This window comes from Amblyomma mixtum, chromosome 3 (genome assembly GCF_055824585.1).
Source record: "Amblyomma mixtum isolate Tamu chromosome 3, ASM5582458v1, whole genome shotgun sequence".
In the NCBI taxonomy this organism is placed as follows: domain Eukaryota; kingdom Metazoa; phylum Arthropoda; class Arachnida; order Ixodida; family Ixodidae; genus Amblyomma; species Amblyomma mixtum.
In genome coordinates, this window is record NC_143014.1 from 69,087,212 (window position 1) to 69,111,150 (window position 23,939).

The 23,939-nt window shown below is 48.3% G+C and overlaps 2 protein-coding genes across 5 annotated transcripts in view; one reads left to right on the forward strand and one right to left on the reverse strand.

The window, feature by feature from the left end:
- Positions 1-623: 623 nt before the first annotated feature.
- LOC149350519 (uncharacterized) lies at positions 624-7,369 on the reverse strand. Of its 4 annotated transcripts, XM_089579567.1 has the most exons (5): positions 7,301-7,342; positions 3,987-4,061; positions 2,834-2,918; positions 1,839-1,950; positions 624-989 (listed from the first exon to the last, which is right to left on the reverse strand). In XM_089579567.1, the coding sequence occupies exons 3-5, from the start codon at positions 2,874-2,876 to the stop codon at positions 821-823; spliced, it is 324 nt and encodes a 107-aa protein (XP_089435693.1). In that variant the 5' UTR covers positions 2,877-2,918; positions 3,987-4,061; positions 7,301-7,342; the 3' UTR covers positions 624-820. The 4 variants fall into 4 exon arrangements, with proteins under 4 accessions (XP_089435693.1, XP_089435694.1, XP_089435691.1 ...); XM_089579568.1 differs by lacking the exon at positions 3,987-4,061 and having other exon boundaries at positions 7,301-7,369; XM_089579565.1 differs by lacking the exons at positions 3,987-4,061; positions 7,301-7,342 and adding an exon at positions 6,067-6,291.
- The window catches only part of LOC149350520 (ranBP-type and C3HC4-type zinc finger-containing protein 1-like), a 64,780-nt gene continuing 46,737 nt past the window's right edge, over positions 5,897-23,939 (forward strand). The window contains exons 1-3 of the mRNA XM_089579564.1: positions 5,897-6,042; positions 7,755-7,988; positions 11,853-12,010. Coding sequence (XP_089435690.1) covers positions 5,974-6,042; positions 7,755-7,988; positions 11,853-12,010 — 461 coding nt within the window. The 5' untranslated portion in view covers positions 5,897-5,973. The remainder of the gene's footprint in view (positions 6,043-7,754; positions 7,989-11,852; positions 12,011-23,939) is intronic.

The following is a 23,939-nucleotide window of genomic DNA, read 5'->3' on the forward strand; positions in this document are numbered from 1 at the left end:
CTACTTTGCTTTCTCCCTCTTTGAAAGAACATATTAGAATCGCTGAGACGGATGTTGTTACATGTTGTTCATGAGTTGTAACATTGCTCTGGCCTCTTTTATCTGGCAGTGTATTATTGTTATTATTATTATTATTATACATTGTATGTATGTATGTATGTATGTATGTATTTATGTATGTATGTATGTATGTATGTATGTATGTATGTATGTATGTATGTATGTATGTATGTATGTATGTATGTATGTATGTATGTATGTATGTATGTATGTATGTATGTATGTATTATTATTATTATTATTATTATTATTATTATTATTATTATTAATATTATTATTAGATCACTATTATTGTATTATAAATTTATACCCGACACGCGTTTTCATTTCTCTCAATAAAAACCTGAAATGGTGTACCGACTGAAGTGGGGCCTAATATCGGCTTAATTCTGTCGATAAAATTTCACGCAGTGGGGCCATAAGGGCACGGCAAGAGGTTTAGCAAGGCATCCATAATATAGTACCCACACATTTTCACAGAGTTATCACGGAAAATGGACAGACACTATATTCTCCCAACTTTGGTTTCGGCTGTAGCATGAAGAGTGTGCATTCATATGACATGTGTTTCGGGCAACAACGTTTATTGGGCACCAGGCGCGTATGCAAAATATACATACATTGTCGTTTGTTACCTGCCGGTGCTTTCTATCCCAGGACAGGACTCAACCTTTAGCGAGCTGTCAGGGGCGGCAGTGTTAGGCGACAAGCGCCGAAGCACAGTGAGACAGTCGGATCGGTCGTGGCGCCGACGCCTGGTCTAGCCCCTTCTGGGCGCCTCGCCGCACAGCTCTCGCCCGCCTTGGCACTGGTCCGCTGTCAGACGACTGGCCTCGCGAAGCTCCTTCAGCTCTGCCTGGGCGTAAGCCTGGGGACAGTCCGAGTACTGAGAGGCCCGCTTGAGGCACTCCGAGAGGACGTAGAATGCGCTGAAATATCGGGAGAGAAAGGCAAAGGCGCCAGCAAACTCTTTTAACAAACTTGCAATGGCTTTGTTTCTACGATCTATTCAGCTAGTTATAACGCACAGCGAACATGTGTGAAGGCTGCATAGTAGCTTGGCAAAATTAAACCGACTTACTCAATGGTGAACTACGCTTTCCTGTGAATAAGCTTTCATGCAACTAGGCGCTGAAGTTCGTCGGTTTTTCAGAAAGATTGCTTTCAGCGTTATGCACAGTGTGATGTATTACAGTTGGGATTTCAAGTCGTTATACGCAGTATTCAGAACAAAATGGTGATCCCAGAAACAATAATATGGTACCGCAGAGACCTCCCCCCACCTCCCCCATAAAAAAAAAAAAGAAAAGAACTTCTGACGCGCTGCTTTTTATGGTGGCATGTGTACTCTGTTGACAACGTATGAAATAAAAAAGCAACACACTGGCGAAGACACAAGATTGCTGCAGGCTACGAAACAGACTTCTTTTCTTAATGAGCTGCAGTTTTTCAATGCTCATCGCATTATTTTTTCCTGTCGAATCGCAGTCTTCCTTTCCTTCGCAACAGTCGCAATGTGGAAGATGCACGAGGACCGTTATCGAGACACTGCACTATGTCTTTTCTTTAATGTGTTTTATATGCTTCCCTCCAGAGCATAAAGACGCCGCATAGTCGCGCAACCACAACGCAACAACTGTCTTTCGAAGATTTCTTTTGTTTCGAGCGGGCCCTAAATGGCCTGTTCATGAATCCGGGGAAGAGACACGGCGCGCGCATCCGGCATGCATGCACGTTCGGCCTGCGATGCCGTCGAGGAAGAAAGGGCGCTCCCCCACCAGCATGTGTCAGAAGCGCCCGCCTGTTGCAAATTGCTCGTGTGCTTGGTCTTGCAGCGGCCCGCATCTCGGTGGTAGCCCATGTGGTCGCAGCCGTCGACGGTCGTGCACACTGCGAATCAGGGACAGCGCCATCCACTTAGTGTTCAGTAATGGGCGTTTATCATTCGGAATGGCCAGATCGTGCCCATTCGACAAAATGGAAGGGCAAGGAAATGTAGCCGAAAAGAAAAGTAAACGCCAGAAGAAAAGCGCACGTAGAGCTGGACACGGGCAGAGTTAAAAGAAATTTAGCCGCTAAAATATCCGTGTCTGGTTCAGCGAAGAGCCCTATTTTCGACCTGGGGAACTTCTTTAGCGTGCGCTGAGGTCACATCTCACCGCGCACGATCTTTTTTGCATATTCGAAATGGTGCCTCTGCGTCCGTGATTCGAGCCTGCGACCTCAGCAGCCGAACGCCGTAGTCGTCGAGCAACCGCGCCAGGTGAAGCTCAGGTGAAGAAAGCAGGGCAAGTTGGTAAAGGTTCATAACAGCGCGTTGGACGAACTTGAATGGAAGAAGCGCTTGTCTCGTCCTACTCTTCCCTTCAAGTCGCTGTTCGTCCACCGCTCTGTTATCCATTGATTCTAGTTTCTACAGGTGCTGCGTGCATCCAATTGTAAGACGTCGCTCGTCTTGTTCACATTCAGAAACCAAAAGCGCAGCGCGAAAAAGGAGACAGAGCGCACAACAAAAGTCAATGATAAAGTAGCTTTATACATTGATGGCGGTGAAGATAGGAACATGACGTTCCTCACAGAATTACGGCATCGGAAAATAAGGGCCACTCTCTATTTTAATTTTTCACCCACAAATACATGTATGTTATGCAAGGCATCAGATTATTCGTAAGCGTGGTCGTTACTTCAACAGTTGCGACAAATCAGTGCATTACCTAAAAGCAACGTTGGATCGAATTACCGTGTGATGAATTTGCAAAAAAATTTCACTTACAGACAACTAAGATGACTGTTCCAATGATAAATCTTGCTTGCATGATGCTGCTTAGTATTTTAGCTGTCGCTGAATTCGGATGACTCTGAAAGAGAAAGATAGATTATGGAGACTCCTGGCCTCCTTATATCATACCTGGATACTCGAAACGAGTCGACCATTATAAAACGTCACGTAACGTCTTTAAATGTCGTCAAATCGAAGACGCTCGATGTTTATATAATAAACCGGACAGGACCACGAAAACCGCCAGGTTCAGCATTGCCTATTTCAGCAGGAAGTCCCCATATACAACCCACTTTGCTCGTTTATACACAAGGACATCTAGACTCCTTGCGCTCTTTTGTTTAGAGCTGAAAATAGGAAGCTTTAAAATACTCATCAAAATGTTCATCGAAGGAATGTTTAACATGTCAGTGTGGTCATGCAGGAGGGCAAATAAAACATGGACATGATCTTAAAACGCGAAGGCAAAAAAAAAGGAACGCGCTTGCGTATACCCTCTTCATGCTTATTTTCCTCACGATAATATGCATTTAAAAGGGTCATAGTTGAATTTGTTTTTCTTTGCAAAGGAAGCGCTGCATGGAGTGAGCAAACAAAACCCTCTAAACAATAGAGTCCACATCCTTCCACTACACAGCGCCATACGGAAACGCAGCAGCGCGTCTCGCACTGAATGATACGGCTTGCCAAATTTCCTTCGCTCGTGTACACCACATCAGCTCACGAGTGTCACAAACAGCAACGCTCAGAGAAAGAATGTGGCAAACCTATTACATTATTCAAAAAAACATGCCGCATAATGGCAACGCTAAAAACTGCATAGCGCTGATAAATGGGAAAGGCTAGTTCACACCGCTAAAGGCCAAGGTTAGAAGCGAAAGCAGCTCATTTTTCACCCTTGCTGGAAGCGAAAGATTTCTGAAGTTTGGCACTTCATTGCTGGGGCCTCGAATAAACGCTTGCTTATACAACCCGTAACATACACGAAGCAAAAAAGCGGCGCTCTAGACGATAAATAAAAACTCTGAGCTCCATCTTCCATCTTTCAAAGCTACCGAGTCGCGCAAGTGGTTGGCGGCACATGACATCCAGGCGCGCGCTGTCGCGCCAAGGCCTCTGCAACCCGCCCGCCACACGAGCACCTCACCTTTCGAGCTGCGGAGAAACACTGCCTGCCGGAGAGGCATGCTGGCCCGTGCTTATGGACCCGAGAGCGGTTATCCTTGGCAAAGAATGACACAGAAATCAGGAAGTCGGTTCGTGACCGTTTACTGTCCCTCTTTCCGAAGAACCTGTTCGAAGGAAGACGCGCTCCGTGCGTTGGAGGAAGCGCCCACGCGGGTTAAACAAATGAACGTGTGTTCGGCGGCGCCTTGCGTAAGTGTATTATCGATGCGACTGCGATCACCTTTGCCTGGGACGTGGCCGGCGTACGTCCGTGCCTGAACAGGATGTGGTGTGCTGTCCAGGGGTGGACATTAGAGAACACTTTTTCTTCGCGATTTCTTTTTTCCTGTTTTCCACGTCCCTGCCATTCTTTCCTTCTTTCTACCCCTTCTTCTCTTTCTTTTTTTTGTCCTTCATTAAGAAATGACTGCCTGGGTACTATGAGCGGAATTTGCAGCAGTGTGGATGGCTTCCGACTTTCTTTTGCAATTCGGCCTCGATATTGAGCTTTTGTGCGAATTACGATATTTAGCGGAAGGTGGGATGGAGAACTTGGGCTTTTCAGTAAAAGTCAGAGTTATCAATAATGAAAGCACTGCCGCAGCCAAGAGAATATTCTAAGGAACTCGGAGATATACCTACAGGTCTGCAACTCAGCTGAGGCCCAGCGGTGTTCATTTTATGGCATATGATTTAGGTTATAAATTTATGGTCATGAATGGTACAGCTAGTGAGACAACCCATAGTGCATACATAGGTGTAACCAAGTACTCCTTGACGGCCTGCTGAGCGCGACCCGAAATAACATATATATATTTATTTACTCACATTGTTACTTTCCGCCCCATTTGGCTTTAATCATTTTTTCTCTCTTTTTCAAGTTCTGCGGAAAATACTATGTGAAATGTTCGATGCTTGCCAAGAAATCTGTATTAAGCCTAAAAACTCCTAGCTACCGGAACTTCCACACACCTCGTGTGTTTATACAAGTCTCCAGCACTGATGTAAAGGTGTTAATTACCCATAGATTATAGGAAGCAGAGTAGATTAAAAAAAAAAAAAACACCCTTTTGGGCTAGAGAACATTCAGCCTTGCAACAGAGACTGGCAGTAACTCGGAATGATTATCAAATATCTTGCTGGCAGTCGGTATGCGCCCAACCTATAGATAGCTGACGTGACGGCACATGTTGCTTGTACAAGATGAGATTTTCATGTTATAAAAAGCTGCGGCTTTAAATAAAGAACATATGAGCCGTAAAATTCCGTACGACTTTCAGCAGAATCGCCGCAGGCCTTGACTAATGGGAGGAGGAACTAATAAATCTACAATGACCCAGCAGCGTTCGATTTCATTTTGTAACGCGTATGCAGCTTACTTCGTTATACGGCGATGCGGATCCGGGTTTCAGTTTTACATCCATCTCCGTATGAATATCGGTAGTAACACACGCACGCACGCACGCACGCACGCGCGCACACACACACACACGCACGCGCACACACACACACACACACACACACACACACACACACACACACACACACACACACACACACACACACACACACACACACACACACACACACACACACACGCACGCACACACAATTGTGGTCGCAGCTAGTGCACCGCTAGCAGGAGTACCCGCCAATACTGACACATTTTGAAAGCACAGCGCGAAGAAAACCACAGAGCGAACATTCCAGAGCCGCCGTGTTGGCGTGTTTGACTTTCAACTATACTATATTCACGCGACGCAAAACGCCTCGGAGAGAAAGCAGAGCGCGTCCCAAGGGCAGGTGGCCTGGATCTAATAGATCACGGCCGCGTGCCAGGCGCGAGTCGTGCCTTCACATCCGTGCGCCGTGCCGTTTCGAAAGGCTCCAAAAGCAGCGCCCCGTCCGTGGCACGGTGCCCGCTCGGGAGCGTCGCCGACGGCCTGACGCGCGCCACCAACACAGCCATGAGCGTCGCCGCGGCCGCCGGCACTCGAAGCGCCGGGCACCTTCGCGTGGAAGGGGATGCCTCGCAGGTTAGTCACCGGCGCTTCGCTTACCTTCATGCGGATTCGCTGGCCAACATCGTTCCCATACAGGTTGCGTCGGTGGCAGGGTACAAAAGAAATGAGCTGTCATTACCACGCTCCGTGCTCATATAGCCGCTGGTTAACCTCGAATCAAAGAAGGGGCTGTATGGAGACGCGAGCGTCGGTTCAAGAGGCAGCGGTGGCGCACTTGGCAGCACTTTGCATGACGCTTTCGGCTTTCCGTAGTAATTAGAGAAAACTGGGTGCAACTAGTAGACACTGTGCACTGTGATTTTTATTGGTATATCATCGCATTAAAAAAAAAAAAACAAACGACGGAAGGTTTAGCGAGTCGAGAAATGAAGTTTCAGGTCAAATGAGGCAAAATTTTACTCGAGCTGTACATGTATGATTTCACAGCACTTCGGACCTCAACATGCACAGCGAAGTGCCACCTCTAAAGGAATGAGTGGAGCTGATGCAGACCTTTGAATTTAAGACAAAGTTGACTGTCTCTAACTGGTCGGATGTTGTATCGCGATTTCATGGCCCGTTGATTAATTCCCAGCGCGCGGAGTATATATTACACAACACTAAAGACATCAGTGCATTTTGCAGCCGTGTGGGAAACATTCTTTTGGTGCCGTCTTCCTCCGAGCGAAGACGGCACACGTAAACTGAACATGTACTGGGACAACTTTGTACAACTTAAAAGACTTTCTTTTTCTCTCTCTCTGTCAGCCTATATGCATGCAAGAAGCCAGCAGAAGGTGCCACTTTTTTCTCCTTCCTGTGTCCCTTGTGCGTCCTCAAAATATCCTCCGCTCTTCCTGCACCTAACGACTTGATGTGAACCGTGAAAGGACGCGAGCAAGGGAGGACATTGTGCAGCCTTCCTTGGCGTGCGTCTCCTCGTGGTGCAAGGTCGGGTCCAATTCAAACGCGAAAATGCCTACGCCTTAACCTGAGATGTGCAGAAAGAAATTCGGTGCAACCGGCTGATAAATAAAAGCTTCGCAGGACCTTTTGGTATAGAAACATGCATTACGCTAGCTATTTCCACTGGCGAAACGTAGAAAGGCAAATTATCGTGGTTTGTTCTTAGGCAGTGTCCGCGTTTCATTCTGACCTAATGCTACGTCGTTCAGTAGATGTTCAATAACTTCATTAAGGAAGCATTGAAAATCGAACGTGAACTTTGAACGAGACATGCTGCATTCAGCCGCCTATTTCACTGTAACGGGCAACGCGAATGTTTCCCTACCTGTCACAGCATGAACCTTTACGACGTCACCGCTTTGCGGCTTATAAATACTGACGTGATCCTTGACGAAAGGTGTACGAAAGCAGCCCTCTCTCATTTTCGTATTTGGGAGCATATTAATTGTTTCTTCACGCTACTCCTAAAGGGCACCGTGACAGAATATTACTTGGGGACGTGATGCGAAGGGGCTATGCAGTAAATGTACAGACAAATGCATGACAGAAGCAGGATGATTGAAGTTTGATTCTGTTTTTTGTTGTTCATGCTGATCATTCTGATTTATTGATACCGGGGGCTATTTATATCAATGCTCGCACTTTGGCCTCATTAAAATCGACGCACCACTACACAACAAAAGAACTGGAGCATGCACTTCCTGTAAATGAGTGTGCCCGCCTACAGGTGGCCGGACCACGTAAATAACTCTCGGTGTGACTGGCATGCCGTCCTGCAGAGCACTTTCCCCTCCGAGAAGACGGCTAGGAATGAACGGCTGTCGCCGCTGTACCGCTGCGCCCAGCCGGGCTGCTCGGGAAGCTGGCACTGGGATGGCCCCGCCACCGAGCCCGTACGTTGCTCGCAGTGCTCGGCGCTCAACTGCCTCGCCTGCCGCGCCATCCACGACGGCCTCTCGTGCGAGCAACACATTGCGCGCCTCGTCAGGGCCATGGACAGCGGCGCCTTGGAGGTGAGGGGAGCGCATTCAGTTCTGTAGTTGTGTGCAGCGCGGCATGCAAGCTGCTGCACTTCGCACCCTTCATATCGCCGCCAAGGTTTACCGACTTCCTTTCCTTCTTTCCTTCTTCATTCCCTTGTGTGTCATCCTTCGCAGCGACGCTCCTACTTTATTTCTTCTTCCTTCCTGCTTTCTTTCATTTTCTCCTTCTCTTCTTTTATCCTCTCCCTTTCTTTTTACTTGCTTCCTGTCTGTTAGTGCTTTTGCTGTTTCTTAGCTTTTCACTCTTTCCTTGCTGCTTCCGTTTCTGATTCTTGATTTATGTTGGTCCTAATCACGGTGGTGCTAATTCTGTTCTTTCCTCCTTGCTCGCATCATCTGTTCTTTGTTTTTTTCCTTGCTGTATTTGCTCCGAGCTCTCGGCGCCTGTCGAAGGTGCTTAACTTGGCACACTTTCAGATTTATATTGTCTAAACAATAGCACAGTCCGAAAAAGTCTCAGTCGTTAGGCTCTCCCAATAGGGAGCTGCTTCGCGGCACGCATCAGCGGGCGGGCTTCCTCTGGCACGTGGCTTCCGCCGCGATGTAGAGTCTTTGTCAAAAGTTTAGAGCTCAGCGTATTTGCTTCTGGGCCACGAGGTGTAGTTCGTTATCCATCCCCAGCGTCCCAAATCTTTTGGAGGTAAGAGTAACTGTGGTCCACCTGCCTCCGAAGGTGAGGGCTTCCACAATGCCATGACAGCCTCAAGGCTTGGAAGCTAACACCTTGGGCTGTAAACTTTTGGCAAGGGCTGTATGTATGTTCAAAGTAACCTGTAGCTGGACACCTGGCAGACTGAAATGGGCCACCTCATGCTTCTCTGAGGAGGTACGAGGGTGATCTATAGGCACATGCGATGCATTCTTGCTACTATTTTAATTTTTGTTGCCCGCGGTGATGTATGTCTTGTAGTTTCGTTTTGCCCTGTATATATATAATTGTGTTTAATTTTTGCCTGGTATCACGTGTTGTTTTTAATTTATTCTTCCTATTTGCTTAATCTATTGTTTTTGCCCCCCTTACTCAATGCCCTTCTGGGCCCTGTAAGGTATTTTGAATAAATAAATAAATAGACAGTATTTTGTGATAACTCTTCCCTGTTCATTCTTCTGCTCTATTATTGGTAGCCGCTGTGTCTGACGTCATGACCGATAGCTGGCAAGAAATTACATTCGTAGTCTTTGTCACTAAAGGTGGACGGAGGAAACTAACAGGCGCTGGCGACAACTCAGGGCAGATTTTATTTTCAGCAGAGTTACGGTTGGAAGAAAGAGGATCACTGATGATGATAATGCAGAGAGTAGATAAAACGAAACTAAGAGCGATACATCATCAACGTCAAATGAAGCGAAACTAGGAGCGATACAACATCACATCCTGCCGGCGGAAAAACGAAAACAAAAACCAGAGGACGGTTACGAGCATGTAACGTGAATGTTTGAGCGTTAGCTGCGTGACAGTGAAGAATTTTTCACATGCGTGTTCTGTTTTGACGGTTCTATTTTTGAAGCCGGGCTGAGGGATAGTTGTACCCTACTTGACCACAGGTGGGTTTCGAACCAACCACCTCCGCAGCCGAGGCGTAGGCCCAAGCCACTAGGCCACCCATCGCCTCCCACCTTCTCCCTCCTCGCCGCTAAAACTGGAGAAGGGAATTTCTCTCTTCATAAAAGTGGAGAGGAAGTATCTCGCTCTCTCTCTCCACTCTCTACCTGCCAACCAAGGTAGGTGGCAGGTGGCGCTGCCGACTACGGCGTGAAACTGAGAAACAAGATAATAAGAGCAGTCTTTGTAAAACACACAGCCGACACGGTCCGGTTAGTTTCTTTTTTTTTTTATTAGTCCCACCATAGTATTAGTACTGCAGTCGATCGGGTGGGCGACATTATTTTCCCCTTGGGCGCTATGTTTTCCCTGTGTCGTCGCTTTGAGGAGGGGTTGAGCTGCCTGCTTCAACTGTGGCCTGTATGTCGTCCTTTAGGCTGGTTCTGATTCAGAGCGATCTCCAGGAGGAGTTAGACTGCAGCACGAGCTAGGTAAGGGCGAGAAGTTGAAACATCTTAACAGGGCGGAGATTCAGAGCAGACTATTTCTTTTTTTCACACAAAAACAACAACAACAACAAAAAAACGAACGTGACAAGAGAGCGCAGAAGTAGAGCAGAGCCCAGAGCTGTTAGAGGTTTAGTGATGCTGCATCTCACGAGCTGAGTTCTTGAACATACACTGAAAATGGTGTATTGAAGAAAAAACGTCGAAAATACGAAGAGAAACGTTTACTTTCTTTCGATCACCGTCTTGAAAGCTAGCCGGCCAACCCTGCTACCACTTTACGAAATTCTCGCCAAAGAGGGCGCTGACTGCTCGCTCCCGAAGCGCTGTACGGCCGAAGTTTTGGTACCTATAATGAGTGCGAGCACTGTCAAACAACTGGGTACCCGCCAGAGGGAGAAAGAAAGGAAAATGAATCACATATCAGCGTGCTTGCCGGTTCCTTGTTTTCAAAGGTGGACGACTGGTAAGAGGAGTCCCTAATACGCGCAATGTATACGGCATAAGAGTCGTGTGGGAATTTCGCGTATATAGGGTTTACCATGTGTGCGTTTGACAAGCAATGCGAATAAAATAATAAAAAAGATGCACGACTGCTACACGGGCTATTCTCCCTGCGTCTATCTGTATGCACTGCCTTGAACGTGTTGCCTAATTCGCTAATGGACGAAGCGGCCCCAGTCCCGGCATGTAAGTAAAGACCATGTAAGTAAATGGCACATACAGTAAGTAAAGAGCGCCAAACTTCTTCAGACAGCGCCAGCGGCCCAGTTCGAAGATGGAAGCGGCATCCGACAGCAGAAACTGAGGTTTGCTTCTCTGCGAAGAGCTTTTTTTCAAAATTCTTCGCGCTGGATTATGCGGTTTTCTATTCCTGTTCTTCTCTCCTTTGGGGCAAGCACCAGGGCAGATGTCCTAAAGACAGAGCGCGATTCTATTGATGATGACATCATTGCGTCAGGAAGATTCCTTTTTTTGTTATAATTTTCTGAATTATTTACCTTTAACTAAAAATTTCACCAATGGCTGTCTCACTTAAGCACGTCATTGTGTCGCCCCTTTTTGAATTTTCAACGCACCTGGGCCAATACCCCATGCGGGTATGGTTTTAGTTTGGTTCATGGGGTTTAACGTCCCACAGCAACTCAGGCTGTGAGGGACGCCGTAGTGCAGGGTTCCGATAATTTCGACCACCTGGGGTTCTTTAACGTGCACTGACATCGCAATGTATACGGGCATCTATCATTTCGCGTCCATCGAAATGCGGCCGCCGCGGCCGGGATCGATTCCGCGTCTCTCGGGTCAGCGGTCGAGCGCCATAACGTTATCACAGAGCCACCGCGGCGGCTGTCCCTCTGTGGGCATGTGCCACTCCATCAGAGGCCAACAACTACAGCAGCAGCAAACTAATGTGCGATGCTAAGCTCGTGTGTGCGCAGTTTGCGCTTGTATGCGGCTCCGATTGCGCACAAGCCTCGCTTTCGAAACCAGGGAGTTCCGGTCAGATATCCCTCTTCGGCAGGGCCCACATGTATGTTTTATATGTCGTGTAGGAAATTCGCGTAGCCTGGTTTTTTAATATCTGGTACTTCGCGTGCTCTAGTCGATGTACTAGTGCACACGTGAAAGAAACCTGCACGCGCCAGTTAAAAAAAAAATAAATCGAAGCAAGCAGTCGACGTGTCGGTATCAGCGTTGGACTCTTCCTGCGTGCAGTGTTTCCTTTTCTTTCTCGCCCCATTCCTTGAACCCCCTCCTCATGTCCATCTATTTTCTCCTCAACAGGACTCCAAAGAGAAGAAGAAGCGGCTTCAAGAGCAGCTGGATCTGTACACCAAAGACATTGTCGCAAATTCAGCGCCATTTACGTGCCCTGTCTGCAAGTCTGACGTCGCAAAAGGGGATGGTGTTTGCTTAAAGAGTTGCCATCATACTGTGTGCAGGTCAGTGTTACTCGCTCTGTCTTCCTGTCTTCTTGCTCCTTCGTGAGGGAACAAAGTAATAAGAATAAAAAGTGGGGACGTCGGAGCGGGATCGCCTTCCGAGGCGCAAGCGACCCTCTCGTGAGCTGTTCTAAGCTCCGCCTTGAAAGTATCTTGAGAAGGAAGCGTGAACTAGGATGACCACGAAAGGACACAAGCGCTTTTGTCGTCGTCCTTCTTTTGTGATAGCCGTGGCTCGCGCTTCCTTTTCAAAGTGATTAATGTACAACTCGCCCAACTCGCCATCTTGTTGAACTGAAAGTGCCACAGCTTGGGAGCAAGGTGCATGCGTTGACTGCACGAAGCACTGAGCTTGGGTGTAAGTGACTAAGCGTACCAGTTCTCACATTTATTTCCCGTAATTTGTACCAGACACTCTCAGGCAGAGTTCGTCGACTGTGGGCCAATATCGTGGTGGCAGGCGTCGATCATTTCACAGCCCCAAGGACCACTACTGTGAGCAACGTTATGCGAAGGTTCATGACGCGTTTGGAAGCCGGCTTGGATTCACCAAGTCCACGCTGTAACGGCGATATACCCATAACCGTGCCTGTGAGCCTGCAAGCTCCAGCAGGGCGGCCCAAGTGTTTAGGGGTGCCCCTCAAGGCGTTCTTTACAATTTATTCCTTGAATGGGCTGATGGAATTAAAAGTAGGAAAGAATAAACCGACTAACGTTTACGCCATGCTGCGTAATGCGAGATCCCAGAGATTGCTATCACGCTGTGCCCTCTTGCGTCGCGCCGTTGTTGTGACTATTGGGGGTTTACGAACACTTCCTTCTCCTTCCCTTATTCTAGGCGAGCACTGCTCAACATCCGACGACAGGAGGGAGGATATTTAGGTGGAGTTGTGAAGTTGTGAATATAGCGTGCAGGCTTACAAAGTCGAAGACAACCCAGTTGTACCCAAGTAGTCCACGATGAGTAGAAGGGCTGGGAGTTGGATAAGGCGGAGGAACAGGAGGTGCTGTCCTGTGCCCGTAGGTAGGTCCAGTTTATGGTAGCCTCGGACGTGGGCTCTCCAGTGGGGGTCGTGCGCTGAACAGTGGCAGAAAAGGCGATCCATTGTCTTGTCCTCGCCGCAGGCAGGATAGGCTGGCAGCTGGGCTCTCCCATGGTGGTAGCGCCTGACCGCTTCCTAAGAACAGCCGATTTGTAGGCGTAAATGGAGAAAGCGTTCCCTTCGGGCGAGCTTATAAGGTAGCCGTTTTAAGCGGGCGCCAGATGCAATCCGGTGGTCCGGATGCTAGTTGATAGTTTTCTTGATGACAGCCCAGGAATAGCCGAAGGTCATCACTGCTGTTGAGACGGAACGTTAAGGACATGAGCTGCAATGGTAAGACCTTTGACTTCCTCGTTGCTGTGGCCGCATTGATGAGCTGCATTGGTAAGCTCTTCGACTTCCTCATTGCCGTGACCGCCGATGTAGGATGATAACCAGTGGTTGGAGAGCCTGTTACCACTGCCTTCCAGGGAATGGAGCTCGCCTCGGAGGGCGGCCACTGTGACGGTGGTATTCTGTCGTCTGACATTTTGGAGTGAGGCCCACGAGTCACATAAAATGGCGCCTTCTGTCTCAGTGAAATGTCGGTAAGGATGTCTGCCGTAAGTTGTAGTGAACATGCGCAGCTTAGCCGGGAGGGCAGTACCGTCAGTGTCGTGTTGCAGCCTGTCAGTGTGGAGGACGCCCGTTCAGAGCAGAAGGGAAGTGCTTCCGCCTCGGCCAAGGTGGCAGAGATCTTGGATGACTTCGAAACCCCCAGGCATCCTGGGGTGATGGAAGGGTACTGAGTCTCCAGCCTTTTCATCCACGAGGAGCGAAGGGAGACCACAGGCAAAGCATACAGCTTCAGGTTGTGCGCGGCGACATTTTAGAGCTTGAGGGCCCCCGCAAGGGTGCAACGTACCTTTCTCGCCCGCAAGTATCTGGAGAACTACCGCGACGCCTTGCCCTTTCCCACTGCGATGTGTTGTAGTTGCGAACCAGCACCCTTCGAGCTGCACATCTACATTGAAGCTCTCGAGAATATAGAGTAGTGGGGTTTGTAAAGAGAAACAAAGAAGAGATCGGCACATGCGACGATAGCCTGACGGCGATTGTCGATAACATGGTTATCAGTAGAACTACTACTTCCTAGTCGCCACTGGCTTCGTTCCTATACGAGTGGACTTCCGCATTTGAGCCATAGAGATTGTGGCGTCTGTTGGAATTCCGGACGCTGGTGCGGATTCGTCAGACGAATCCTTTAATGGTACAGACGCCGTGGTGTCCGTTGTCGCAACATAACGCTTACGTAATTGGTCAGCATAACGACAGCTCCATCTGTAGCCCGTCTCGACACCCACGAGTCATGCTCCTGTTGTAGACTAGAGCTTTTATGGAGTCCATTTGACACCCGCACCTTAATTGCGAAAGCCCAGCTGGTGTCGTCTGTGGATTGTACACTTTGTGGTGTTCGAGAGAGAGGAAAAGGAATTTAAATGAGAGGAAAGGAGGAGAGGTCGGCCGGTGGTAGCATGGCCCTGGCCGGCTACTCCACATTGAGGAAAAAGAAGGGGAGGAAAGGGAAAGTGTGAATGAAGGTTGATGATGGCATAACACAATGAGTTTCATGGGTGATGTCCACACACACACACATTGGCTGGCACTCAAATCGCGGTGAGTAGACGCATATGAAATTCATGTCTTGAACACACACACCGACACATGTCATAAACACATACTGGAGTAGGGGCTCCATAAAAACAGAAATGTGCACGAATATCCAGGCCTGTTTCCCATAAAAACTTGAGCACGGACTTCGTCACACACCACCAATCAGCACGTTTCGCCCTGGCGCCTAGAAGAGTTCGTTTACTCCATAGACAATAAGTCAGGCGTCGCAAGTAGCCGCCATATACCCTGAAAGGTTCTTCTAAATGTAGGGCCGGTTTCGTGATCGATGTTATGCAGTCATTTATGACATCCGTTAAAAGTCCTGCCATTCTAGACTTGACAAGCACATACAGTGACGGGGATTTCCCACTTTGCCGCAAGCCGGCAAGTTCGGGCGGGTTAGATGAACGTGTTTATGGGAGTTCCCCAAAGCGTCAGTTAATTTATTACCTTGATTGGGCTTATCGACGCAGCATGGATCGGCGATGTTCAATGAAAAAAGTGGTTTGGTTTTGGTTTATGGGGTTTAACGTCCCAAAGCGACTAAGGCTATGAGAGACGCCGTAGTGGAGGGCTCCGGAAATTTCGACCACCTGGGGATCTTTAACGTGCACTGACATCGCACAATACACGGGCCTCTAGAATTTCTCCTCCAAAGAAATTCCAGCCGCCGAGGCCGGGATCGAACCCGCGTCTTTTGGGTCAGCAGCCGAGCACCATAGCCACTGAGCCACCGCGGCGGCAATGAAAAAAGTGGCGAGACGCAAAGAATTGGATCGTCTGTTCAATAGCTTCTACTATGCGAGACTTGTCGATTTAACAGGCACTGCTATATCGAAATGTACAGAGTCAGGGTTTTATAGTGAAGCGGCCGTCAATGCAGCAATTCGCTAATTATACTGTAGTCAGATTTAGACAAGGATACAAATAATTAGGCCTCATACTGAATATCTGCATTAATATTAGGCCTATCGATGTAACATGCATTGCTATAATTGAAACGGACTTTTTATGCGAAAGCACTGCTTCACTAGCAATTCTGGAAAAGACGATGTCTGTGTCAAGCCATTTTTCAAAATTTGCCACGACTGGGCTTCGAACCCGCGGCGTTGCGAACAGATCAGCTTCGCTGGCCACTGCACGAGAGCACTATGCTATCGCCGCAGCCGATCGCGCCTCGTGTAAAACTGTAGCACACTCTCGCGCTCTGCATCGCCTTTCCCCTCTTCATCAACTCCCATCTGTGCGCAGAAGTCACGAAAGGAAAGGCAACGCGCATAACTGGCTCCCTGGGTCAGTGGATACCTCAGTCGTGCTTTGAGCTACGCGGCGGTAGTGGCAGAAAGATGTGCGCTGCTTGTGTTTGCGTTGACAACGTTTTAGCAGCAACACGGAACTGGAGCAATAGGCCGCCGGCATTCATTGGGTTCACTGACGTTGGCGTTGACAACGTTGTAGTCTTCGTTGAGGAAAGGAAAGGCGCATAACTGACTCCCTGGGCCAGTGGACTCCTCAATCGCGCTTTCATGTGTGTGGCGTTAGTGCCCACCTGCCAAAGCCTGCTTGCGCGCAATATTCCGTGCTTAGCAATGCTAAATCGCCAGCAATTTTTTCTGTCGAATTCTGAAGGCGTGCTGGGCACCGGTGAGCTGAAAACTCGAATCACCACGTTTCTCTCGGCGTTGCGTTAATCGCATCCTCGATGTGCTTGAAGAAGGGTTAATTCGTTCCCTAGCCTTGATTGTCACCTCCTCATCACCGTCTAGATCCACGCCCACTGACGGAAATAAATGTTCTGGGCCGCTGACGACGGCGATACTTAGCGGTGAAGGCCTCCCGGGTTCTGCTCCGCATCTTGAGAACTTGGCTGCACGTTAGGCTGTGATTTTAAGGCTAAAGTCTTTCTTGGCTCATGAGTGGCGTGGACGGAAGTTGCAGACAGAGGCTGTTCGCAAAAGTGTCCGCACGAACTGTCACTCATACGGTTGTATGGTAATTAAAATAAAGCGTAAAAGTTGATTAAGCTAGTGTTGATAAGGAACATATATGTAATAATAGTAGTGATAGTAAATACGTAGTAAAAGTAGTGATGGTGATAATGATAGCTGCTGATAGCGACAGTGCTAGACAGATAGTGTTAGTGATAGGGATAATGATAGCCGCCGATAGGGAAGTGCTTGAGATAGATACAGTGATGGTAGTGATAGCGATAACGATAGCTACTGGTAATGAGAGTGCTAGAGATAAATATTAACAGTGACGATGATAGTGATAGTGACAGTTTTTGATAGTGGTGATGATGATAGCGGTAGTGATAATCGGTGATATCGATGCTGATTGTAGTGATGATGATAGCGGTATGAAAAATTGTGTGGGTTTGTGTCCTGTGAAGGTTACGGGTTCCAGACACTCAAAGGTCGTGGGTTCGACTCCTGTGAAGGTTGTGGGTACGAGTCCCATGAAGGTCGTGGGTTCATGTCCGGTGAAGGTCGTGGGCTCGAGTCCCGCAAAGGTCATGGGTTCGAGTTCCTTGAAGACCGTAGGTTCGAGCCCCGGGAAGGTCGTCGGTTCCAATCCCGCAAAGGTCGTTCGGACGTCACGATAGCCATGAACGTCGACATAGTTTGCCCGTCTCGGAAACGGACGCCACAATAGCCATAGACATCGATATAGTTAAGCCTACTCCCCATAACAAAAAGCCGCCTAGTGCCACGTGCAGATCACTCCTCTCCCAGGCGCCGAGGAGGAAGAACGTGCGATGGGGCCTAAGCCAGTGCCCATGTTGCCGAGTATAGTAAGTGTGCTCGAGACGCTGTCATTCCTCAGCCCTCTAGCAGCACATAAAGTAAAAAAATAAAACATGAAAAAGGGAGGGAAAGAGAGAGAAAAGGGAAAGGCTTCCGTAGTTCAGCTCTTAAGCAGGCTTCAGTGCAATCTTATAATTTTCTACCGTACGCTTACCAACTTCGCATACTGATTTGATTTTCCTATTACTCCCTTTTCTCCTTCTTTATATCCCCTCATCCCTCTCCCCCCGTGCACGGTAGCAAACCAGTTTCTTCTTCCGGTTAACCTCGCTGCCTTTCTCCTCCCTACTCTTCCTCCGCATCACCGTGCTTTGCAGACGCTAGGGGAAGCTAAGCCAACGCTACCAAAGGCGCGTTTTTTTTTTTTTCAAATGTCAACGTGCACAGCCCTGAAGGTGTTTTGATTGTTCCGCCATTAGGGCGTCGCGATACATGTGCTCCGAGTGACCGCTAGCGTGCACCGAGGCATCCTCGCCACTGTGCTGCAGAAAATGGCTATTTTTGTAACTGCTTACGGCAGTCACAAACTAGTTACCACATAGTAAACGACGAAATACGTGCGCTGGCTTATCGCTTTCTTTGTTCTGGGTGGGCTCGGTGTAGCCCATTTAGCAGGCATGCGCTGCGTGTGCCTACGGCAGAGAGCGGACGCTCGTACCTCTACATATGAACAGGCAGGTCGCGTCGTGAGAGCATTACGCGAACTAAAAGCTGCTTCCTCCTCTCTCTATGTTTGGCGTTACGGCGCTATGCTCGCAACGGGAAATTCCATTGCAGGATACCTGTAACCGCTTGGGAGACGCTGAGCATAGTGATGTAAGCAACGCAATTTTGTGTATGGTCCTTGCCCCTTGCAAGGTACAAAGTAGGCGCAGCAAACTAAGAACGCGACCAGACGACAGAATCTGGCCGTTCACCGTGTTTAGTCGTGTCGTCAAGCCAAGAGAGATAGCTGCAGGAGGTGGAGTCGGGAGCTGAAAGAATAGACGCGCTTATGGTGAGCACACGTTGCTTAAATACCCGCAGGGGATTCTGAAGTGCAGGACACAGGAACAAGAGCAGGTATAGCAAACACATTTATGCAAATATACCACACCGTACAAAAGTACCTAAAGAAAATAGGAGATAAATGTTGTTGTCGCGGTAACACGTAATATTAAAAATTAAAGATGTAAACTGTCCCTAAATACAAAACATCATGCACGGGCAAAAGTTCTTCCCGTCAGATTGCCACTGCTCATTGAAAGATGATCAATGATGTGCGGGATGTGGCCCCAGGTGTGTTAGCGTATCCCAGGAGAAAACCAAGCAACCGTCGTAGAACGGCATAGTCCCGGTGACAACAGGCGCTGGAAGTCATGTTCATCGCAACGGTTCGCCTTCGAGCAGGTCAGGCCGGTTCGGTGCCGTGGCTGGGTCTCCTACACCCATGACTTCGGAGAACCCCGTTGCCTTCGCTATTAGAGAGAGCTGGAGACACACCTTTATTGTTGAAGGCCACGTCATCCTTGCTGCTGGCAGAACGGTTTCATGGGTAGGTTGGTTCCCGGAAGCAGGCATCTTGCTGCGACGACAAGGCATAGGCGTGAAGGCGGCAAGGACGCCAAAGCTCGCTACTTGCAGCTGACGCCACCGGAACATCGGCAACAGAACAAAGCTGAACGCTGTTGCCCTTGGTTCCAAAAGTAACATGACCGAAGGCGACTGTGGGAGGTGGGCGTTTCAGCGGGGCTTCTTTTTTCTCATCTTGCGCTTCGGTCATGGGTCTCGTGAAGCGATTCGCTTCTTCTGTTTCATTGATGATGATGATGATATCCTCAGGCTTAATGGCTCATACCCACGACGGGGGATTGGCCAGGGTGCATAACGGGTACAAACGCACACATTTAGAGGGAATGGAGTATGTTGATAATTATAGTACGTAGAGCTGGAATTGGCGTTTAGGTGTGAGCTCCTGTTGCATCGTCGTCTCCTTCTTCGTCGCCGCCCGTTGAAGCCATTAAAATTAAGAGCTGTTCTTATGTTAGCGGTGTTTGGAGGACTTGGCGATATAATTCATGATAAGTGAACGTGTAGACAGCATTCTGAGAGCTAGGAAGCGCTGTGAGAAAGTTTACATGTCTAGCTTTCATGTACTAGAGAGCGAGAAAAAAGAAAAGAGGGCCCCAGGCCATTGAACGCGGCGTTCGAAAGCGCGACCGCGTTTCGATGGAGGCGGAACGCAAAAAATTCAGAGTGGTGCTGATGGTGAAAACATTTATTTGCAAGGGACAGGAGGTATGTTTGGATCAGCCCGTAAGGGATCGATCCTTACAAGCACTAGGTAGAGGTCCCTAGTCTGGGACCCCAGTGGCGGTGGCCGCCGCCCGGGCGCGCCCGACTAAGGCTTGCTGGGCCTGTAAGTCGTGGCAGCCGAGCAGGGTCGCCTCCCAGTCCTCCCAAGTTGGGTTGGGGATGGGAGGGGGGGGGGGGGGGGGTGGAATGGCCGGGTTGGAGGGGCAGGCCCACGCCATGTGATAGGTGTCCGAAGACACCGCACTACAGTGCGGGCAGCTGCCGCTAAAGGAGGGCTCAAAATGTTTTAGTGCTGCCAGTTACAGCAATGTATTGATGAGAAGGCGGAGAAGGAAACGCTCATCCGCCTTCTTGAGGCTTTTACATGGGCGAGGGTAAAGGCGATGACTGTCTTGATATTAGATTGTAGTATCTTTGAAGGTATAGACCGGATTAAAATCGGGTTTCTGATCGGGTGGGCAGGAGAAAACAGTCCGGTGAGAGAGCGCGCAGGCGGCTGCGTCTGCTGCCTCGTTTCCTGACAACCCCTCATGAGCAGGGGCCCATATATAGTAAAGGTGCGCGGGGTCCGTATCCCGTATGCAATTTTGGTAGATTCGATAGGCTAGGAACAGAGTGCAGCATTGTTCGACGTTCCGACAGGCCCCTCGCGAGTCTGTGGTTATAACGTATTTTGAATCGGAATGTGAGGCCGCGAGAGCAATCGCGACCTCTTCTGCTTGTGTTGCATTGCGGGCTCTGTAGGTGAGGCCGTTAACTGTGTTGCTGTTGTGAGCTACCGCGACCATGTACCATCCCCCGTGATGAGGGCCGGAGGCGTCCACGTAGTATACACCTGTTTTGTTACCATAATGTCGGGCTATAGGGCTTCCACCCGTGCCAAGCGCCGATCATTATGGTCTTCGTGTGACATGTTGGCTGGAAGAGGTCGCACATGGAGGGCGCGTCTCCACAGTTCTGGGATGTGAAACCTGTCTTCTGTGGGAGCGGTGTCTTGGATATGGAGTCGAGCAAGAAGGCGGCGACCCGAATCCGTTTGCGACTAGCGCGTGTACTGGTTTGTATGTGCGCCTCCCGGAGCTCCCGGAGAGTATTCACCACCCCAAGGGCCATAAGCCGGCTGTTTGAAGCAGTGATGTAGAGGTAAAGGGCACGTTTAACAATTTTGCGAAGGATGACATCAAGGGCATCCTCCTTTTGTTTCCTTAGGTGGAGATAAGGAGTCGAATAGAGAACTCGACTGGTTACGAAGGCGGTTGCCAGCCGCAAGGCATCCTTACATCGTAACCCCCCGCGTTTGTTGGAAACCCGGCGGACCATGCGGCCCACCTGGGCTGGTATTCTGGCGGTGTCGCCTTTTGCAACAGGTCGCATTAGGGCGGGGCCTAAAAAAGGGCGACAGTTGCTCGAAGAAACAGAAAACGCCCCCGGCACTTTCGTCGGCGTTGCTTTCATTCACTCCGGAAAGCGACAAGTACCACTGCTGATTCACTAGCAGCAGTAGTTTCGTACCTTTGATTAGTAGTTGTTAATTATTGCAGAGATGTTTATTTTTTATTTAAAGTACGTTCTACAGTCATTGAGTATTTACAATGCAAGACGGCACTTATTTAAATTTATCATTTGTTTTGCGAGTGCGACTGTGGTTTAAGTCGTGATGATAATGGTGCCGGTCATGTCGGTGTCTGGAACATGTTGTCGACAAATCAAATTGCTTTATTCCTCAATAATGCGTGTATGAACGTTGTCATGTACGTTTTGTGTCTGCTTAGAGTGTGAGGTAACTATTTAGGGGCGCTAGCATGCCTTCGAGTGCTGTTTACAGCCGCATCCGTGGTTGAAACATGTGAACGACAACAGGGAGGTGTTTAATGCTCAGTTGTATGTTTGTAAAAGTCGTCAGATTGCTTTAAATCCTCTTTGGCTCGTGCGGAATTTTTTCGAACTGTCACCGACCGCAGCATGGCCCAAACACATATCGCGACTTCTGCTATCATAGTTTTGTTCTTGCCTGGATCATCTGTCTTTCCGTGTGCAAAGTTTACTATCTGTGATTGCGCAAGATCTATATTTGCCTGTTTGCACGTTGACGCATTATATACAGGGACTTTTGCTTAGATACGTAGATTTAATGGAGACCTACGTGTATTTAAATATCTTCTTGCGAGGTTTTGTGTATACATAGAGTACTTCGTTTCTAGTGACACATTTTTATCCTTTATAAAGTTGTAGCTTCGCATTTCTAATACTCTATTTTATCTTCTTACTTCTAATGTATATTTTGCAGAACTCCTCGTTTATGCATGTGCTCGCTGTTCCGACTAAAATTTCGGTGCAATTACTCGCAATACATGACCCGTGTCAGCTGCTGCTGCGCAGTATACTGGAATGAAGGTCAGCGTCATTGACATGTTTCCCTGGCTTTGCATATGTACAAAAATGTAAAGGTTCTTGAACGACAAAGATTCATTAAAGTATTTGTCCTCTACTTGCTCAATTCATGGCCTTTACGTTTTTCATATGCCGCCGCGGTGGCTCAGTGGCTATGGTGCTCGGCTGCTGACCCAAAAGACGCGGGTTCGATCCCGGCCGCGGTGGCTAGAATTTCTTTGGAGGAGAAATTCTAGAGGCCCGTGTACTGTGCGATGTCAGTGCACGTTAAAGAACCCCAGGTGGTCGAAATTTCCGGAGCCCTTCACTACGGCGTCTCTCATAGCCTTAGTCGCTTTGGGACGTTAAACCCCACAAAACTAAACTAAACGTTTTTCATATCAGCAGCATGCACTGCTTTGCTGCTTTCAGACTGATATAGTTCCAGACTTCATGTGATATTTTTTAGTTATTAAATAAGCAAAAACATGGAAGCATTGGTATCAGTTATGTCTGCCGCGATTTTTAAGACATACGAAGAGCTTCTTTTATTTAAAAAGTACATATTTCACTTGTCTAGACAGTGCGTAGGGTTATCTAATACACAATTGCATTGTCCATGGCAGTGCAGTTATTATTCTTGCGTTTGATCCCTCCACAAATTCTATGAGGCGGCCGCGCTGCAACATGAGCCCCCGCCCCCCCCGAACAAAATTTCTGGCTGCGCCACTGGTTCCTACATGACATTAACAAACTGCAGAAAGATGGACAATTGTTCCCGCCTTATAAAGTCACCTGACTTTCAGCAAAGGTAACGCACTTTCGCGACCCAACAAAATTGGCATCGGATTTCCCTGGATAGTATAACTATCCTTTGCACACAGCTATTTAGTTGAGTCAACTTTCCGGTCTCACGCGACTTGCAGTATCATGTATCACATCAAGTCGCTATTGAAAACTTATCGCTATCGCTAACTCTAAACGCTTTCGCTGCGTCATTACAAGTTATGATGTCAAAAGGAGCGACTTAAATTATGCCGGAACGTTATGGCAAATCTGCCGTGATTGGTATCAAACCAATAGGTTTTCCCTGTGTAATAATGTTGTCCTGCTGATGATATGTTTTAGCCAAGTCATCATTCGGCGTCATGTGACTTGCAGTATCATGAATGACGACACGTCACTTTCGCAACCCTATGACGCTGGGTATGAAACGAATCTGTTTTTCGTATCAAACTGATTTGTTTGACACCCAATATCATAGGGTTGCCAAAGAGACTTGTCGTGATGCATGATACTGCGAGTCACGTGACCACGGATGATGACTGGGCGAAAATGTACCATCTTCACAACAGCTTTAATACACTAGGAAAATCGATTCGTTTGATACCCAACATCATAGGGTTGCCAAAGTGACGTGTAGTTATTCATGATACTGAAGTTCCCTGACTCCGGATAACTCGGCGAAAATGCATCGTCTTCAAGAAAGCCTTCTTCCGCATGGAAAACGGATTCGTTTGATACCCAACATCATATGGTTGCCAAAGAGACATGCCGTGAAGCATGATGCTGCAAGTCACGTGATCCCGAATGATGACTCGGGGAAAATGTATCACCTTGACAACAGCCTTATTACACTAGGAAAACCTGTCCGTTTGATACCCAACTTCATAGCTTTGCCAAACTGACATGTCGTGAAGCGTGATACTGCAAGTCACGTGACCCCGCATGATGGCTCGGCGAAAAAGTATCGTCTTCAAG

What these genes read in the sequence shown, in the direction of transcription:
- LOC149350519 (XM_089579565.1), bottom strand. An exon ending in AACAGTCATCTTAGTTGTCT is followed by an intron (nt 1,951 to 2,833) that starts GTAAGTGAAATT and finishes CCTGATTCGCAG; the next exon opens with TGTGCACGACCGTCGACGGC. An exon ending in GGCGCTTCTGACACATGCTG is followed by an intron (nt 990 to 1,838) that starts GTGGGGGAGCGC and finishes CCGATATTTCAG; the next exon opens with CGCATTCTACGTCCTCTCGG.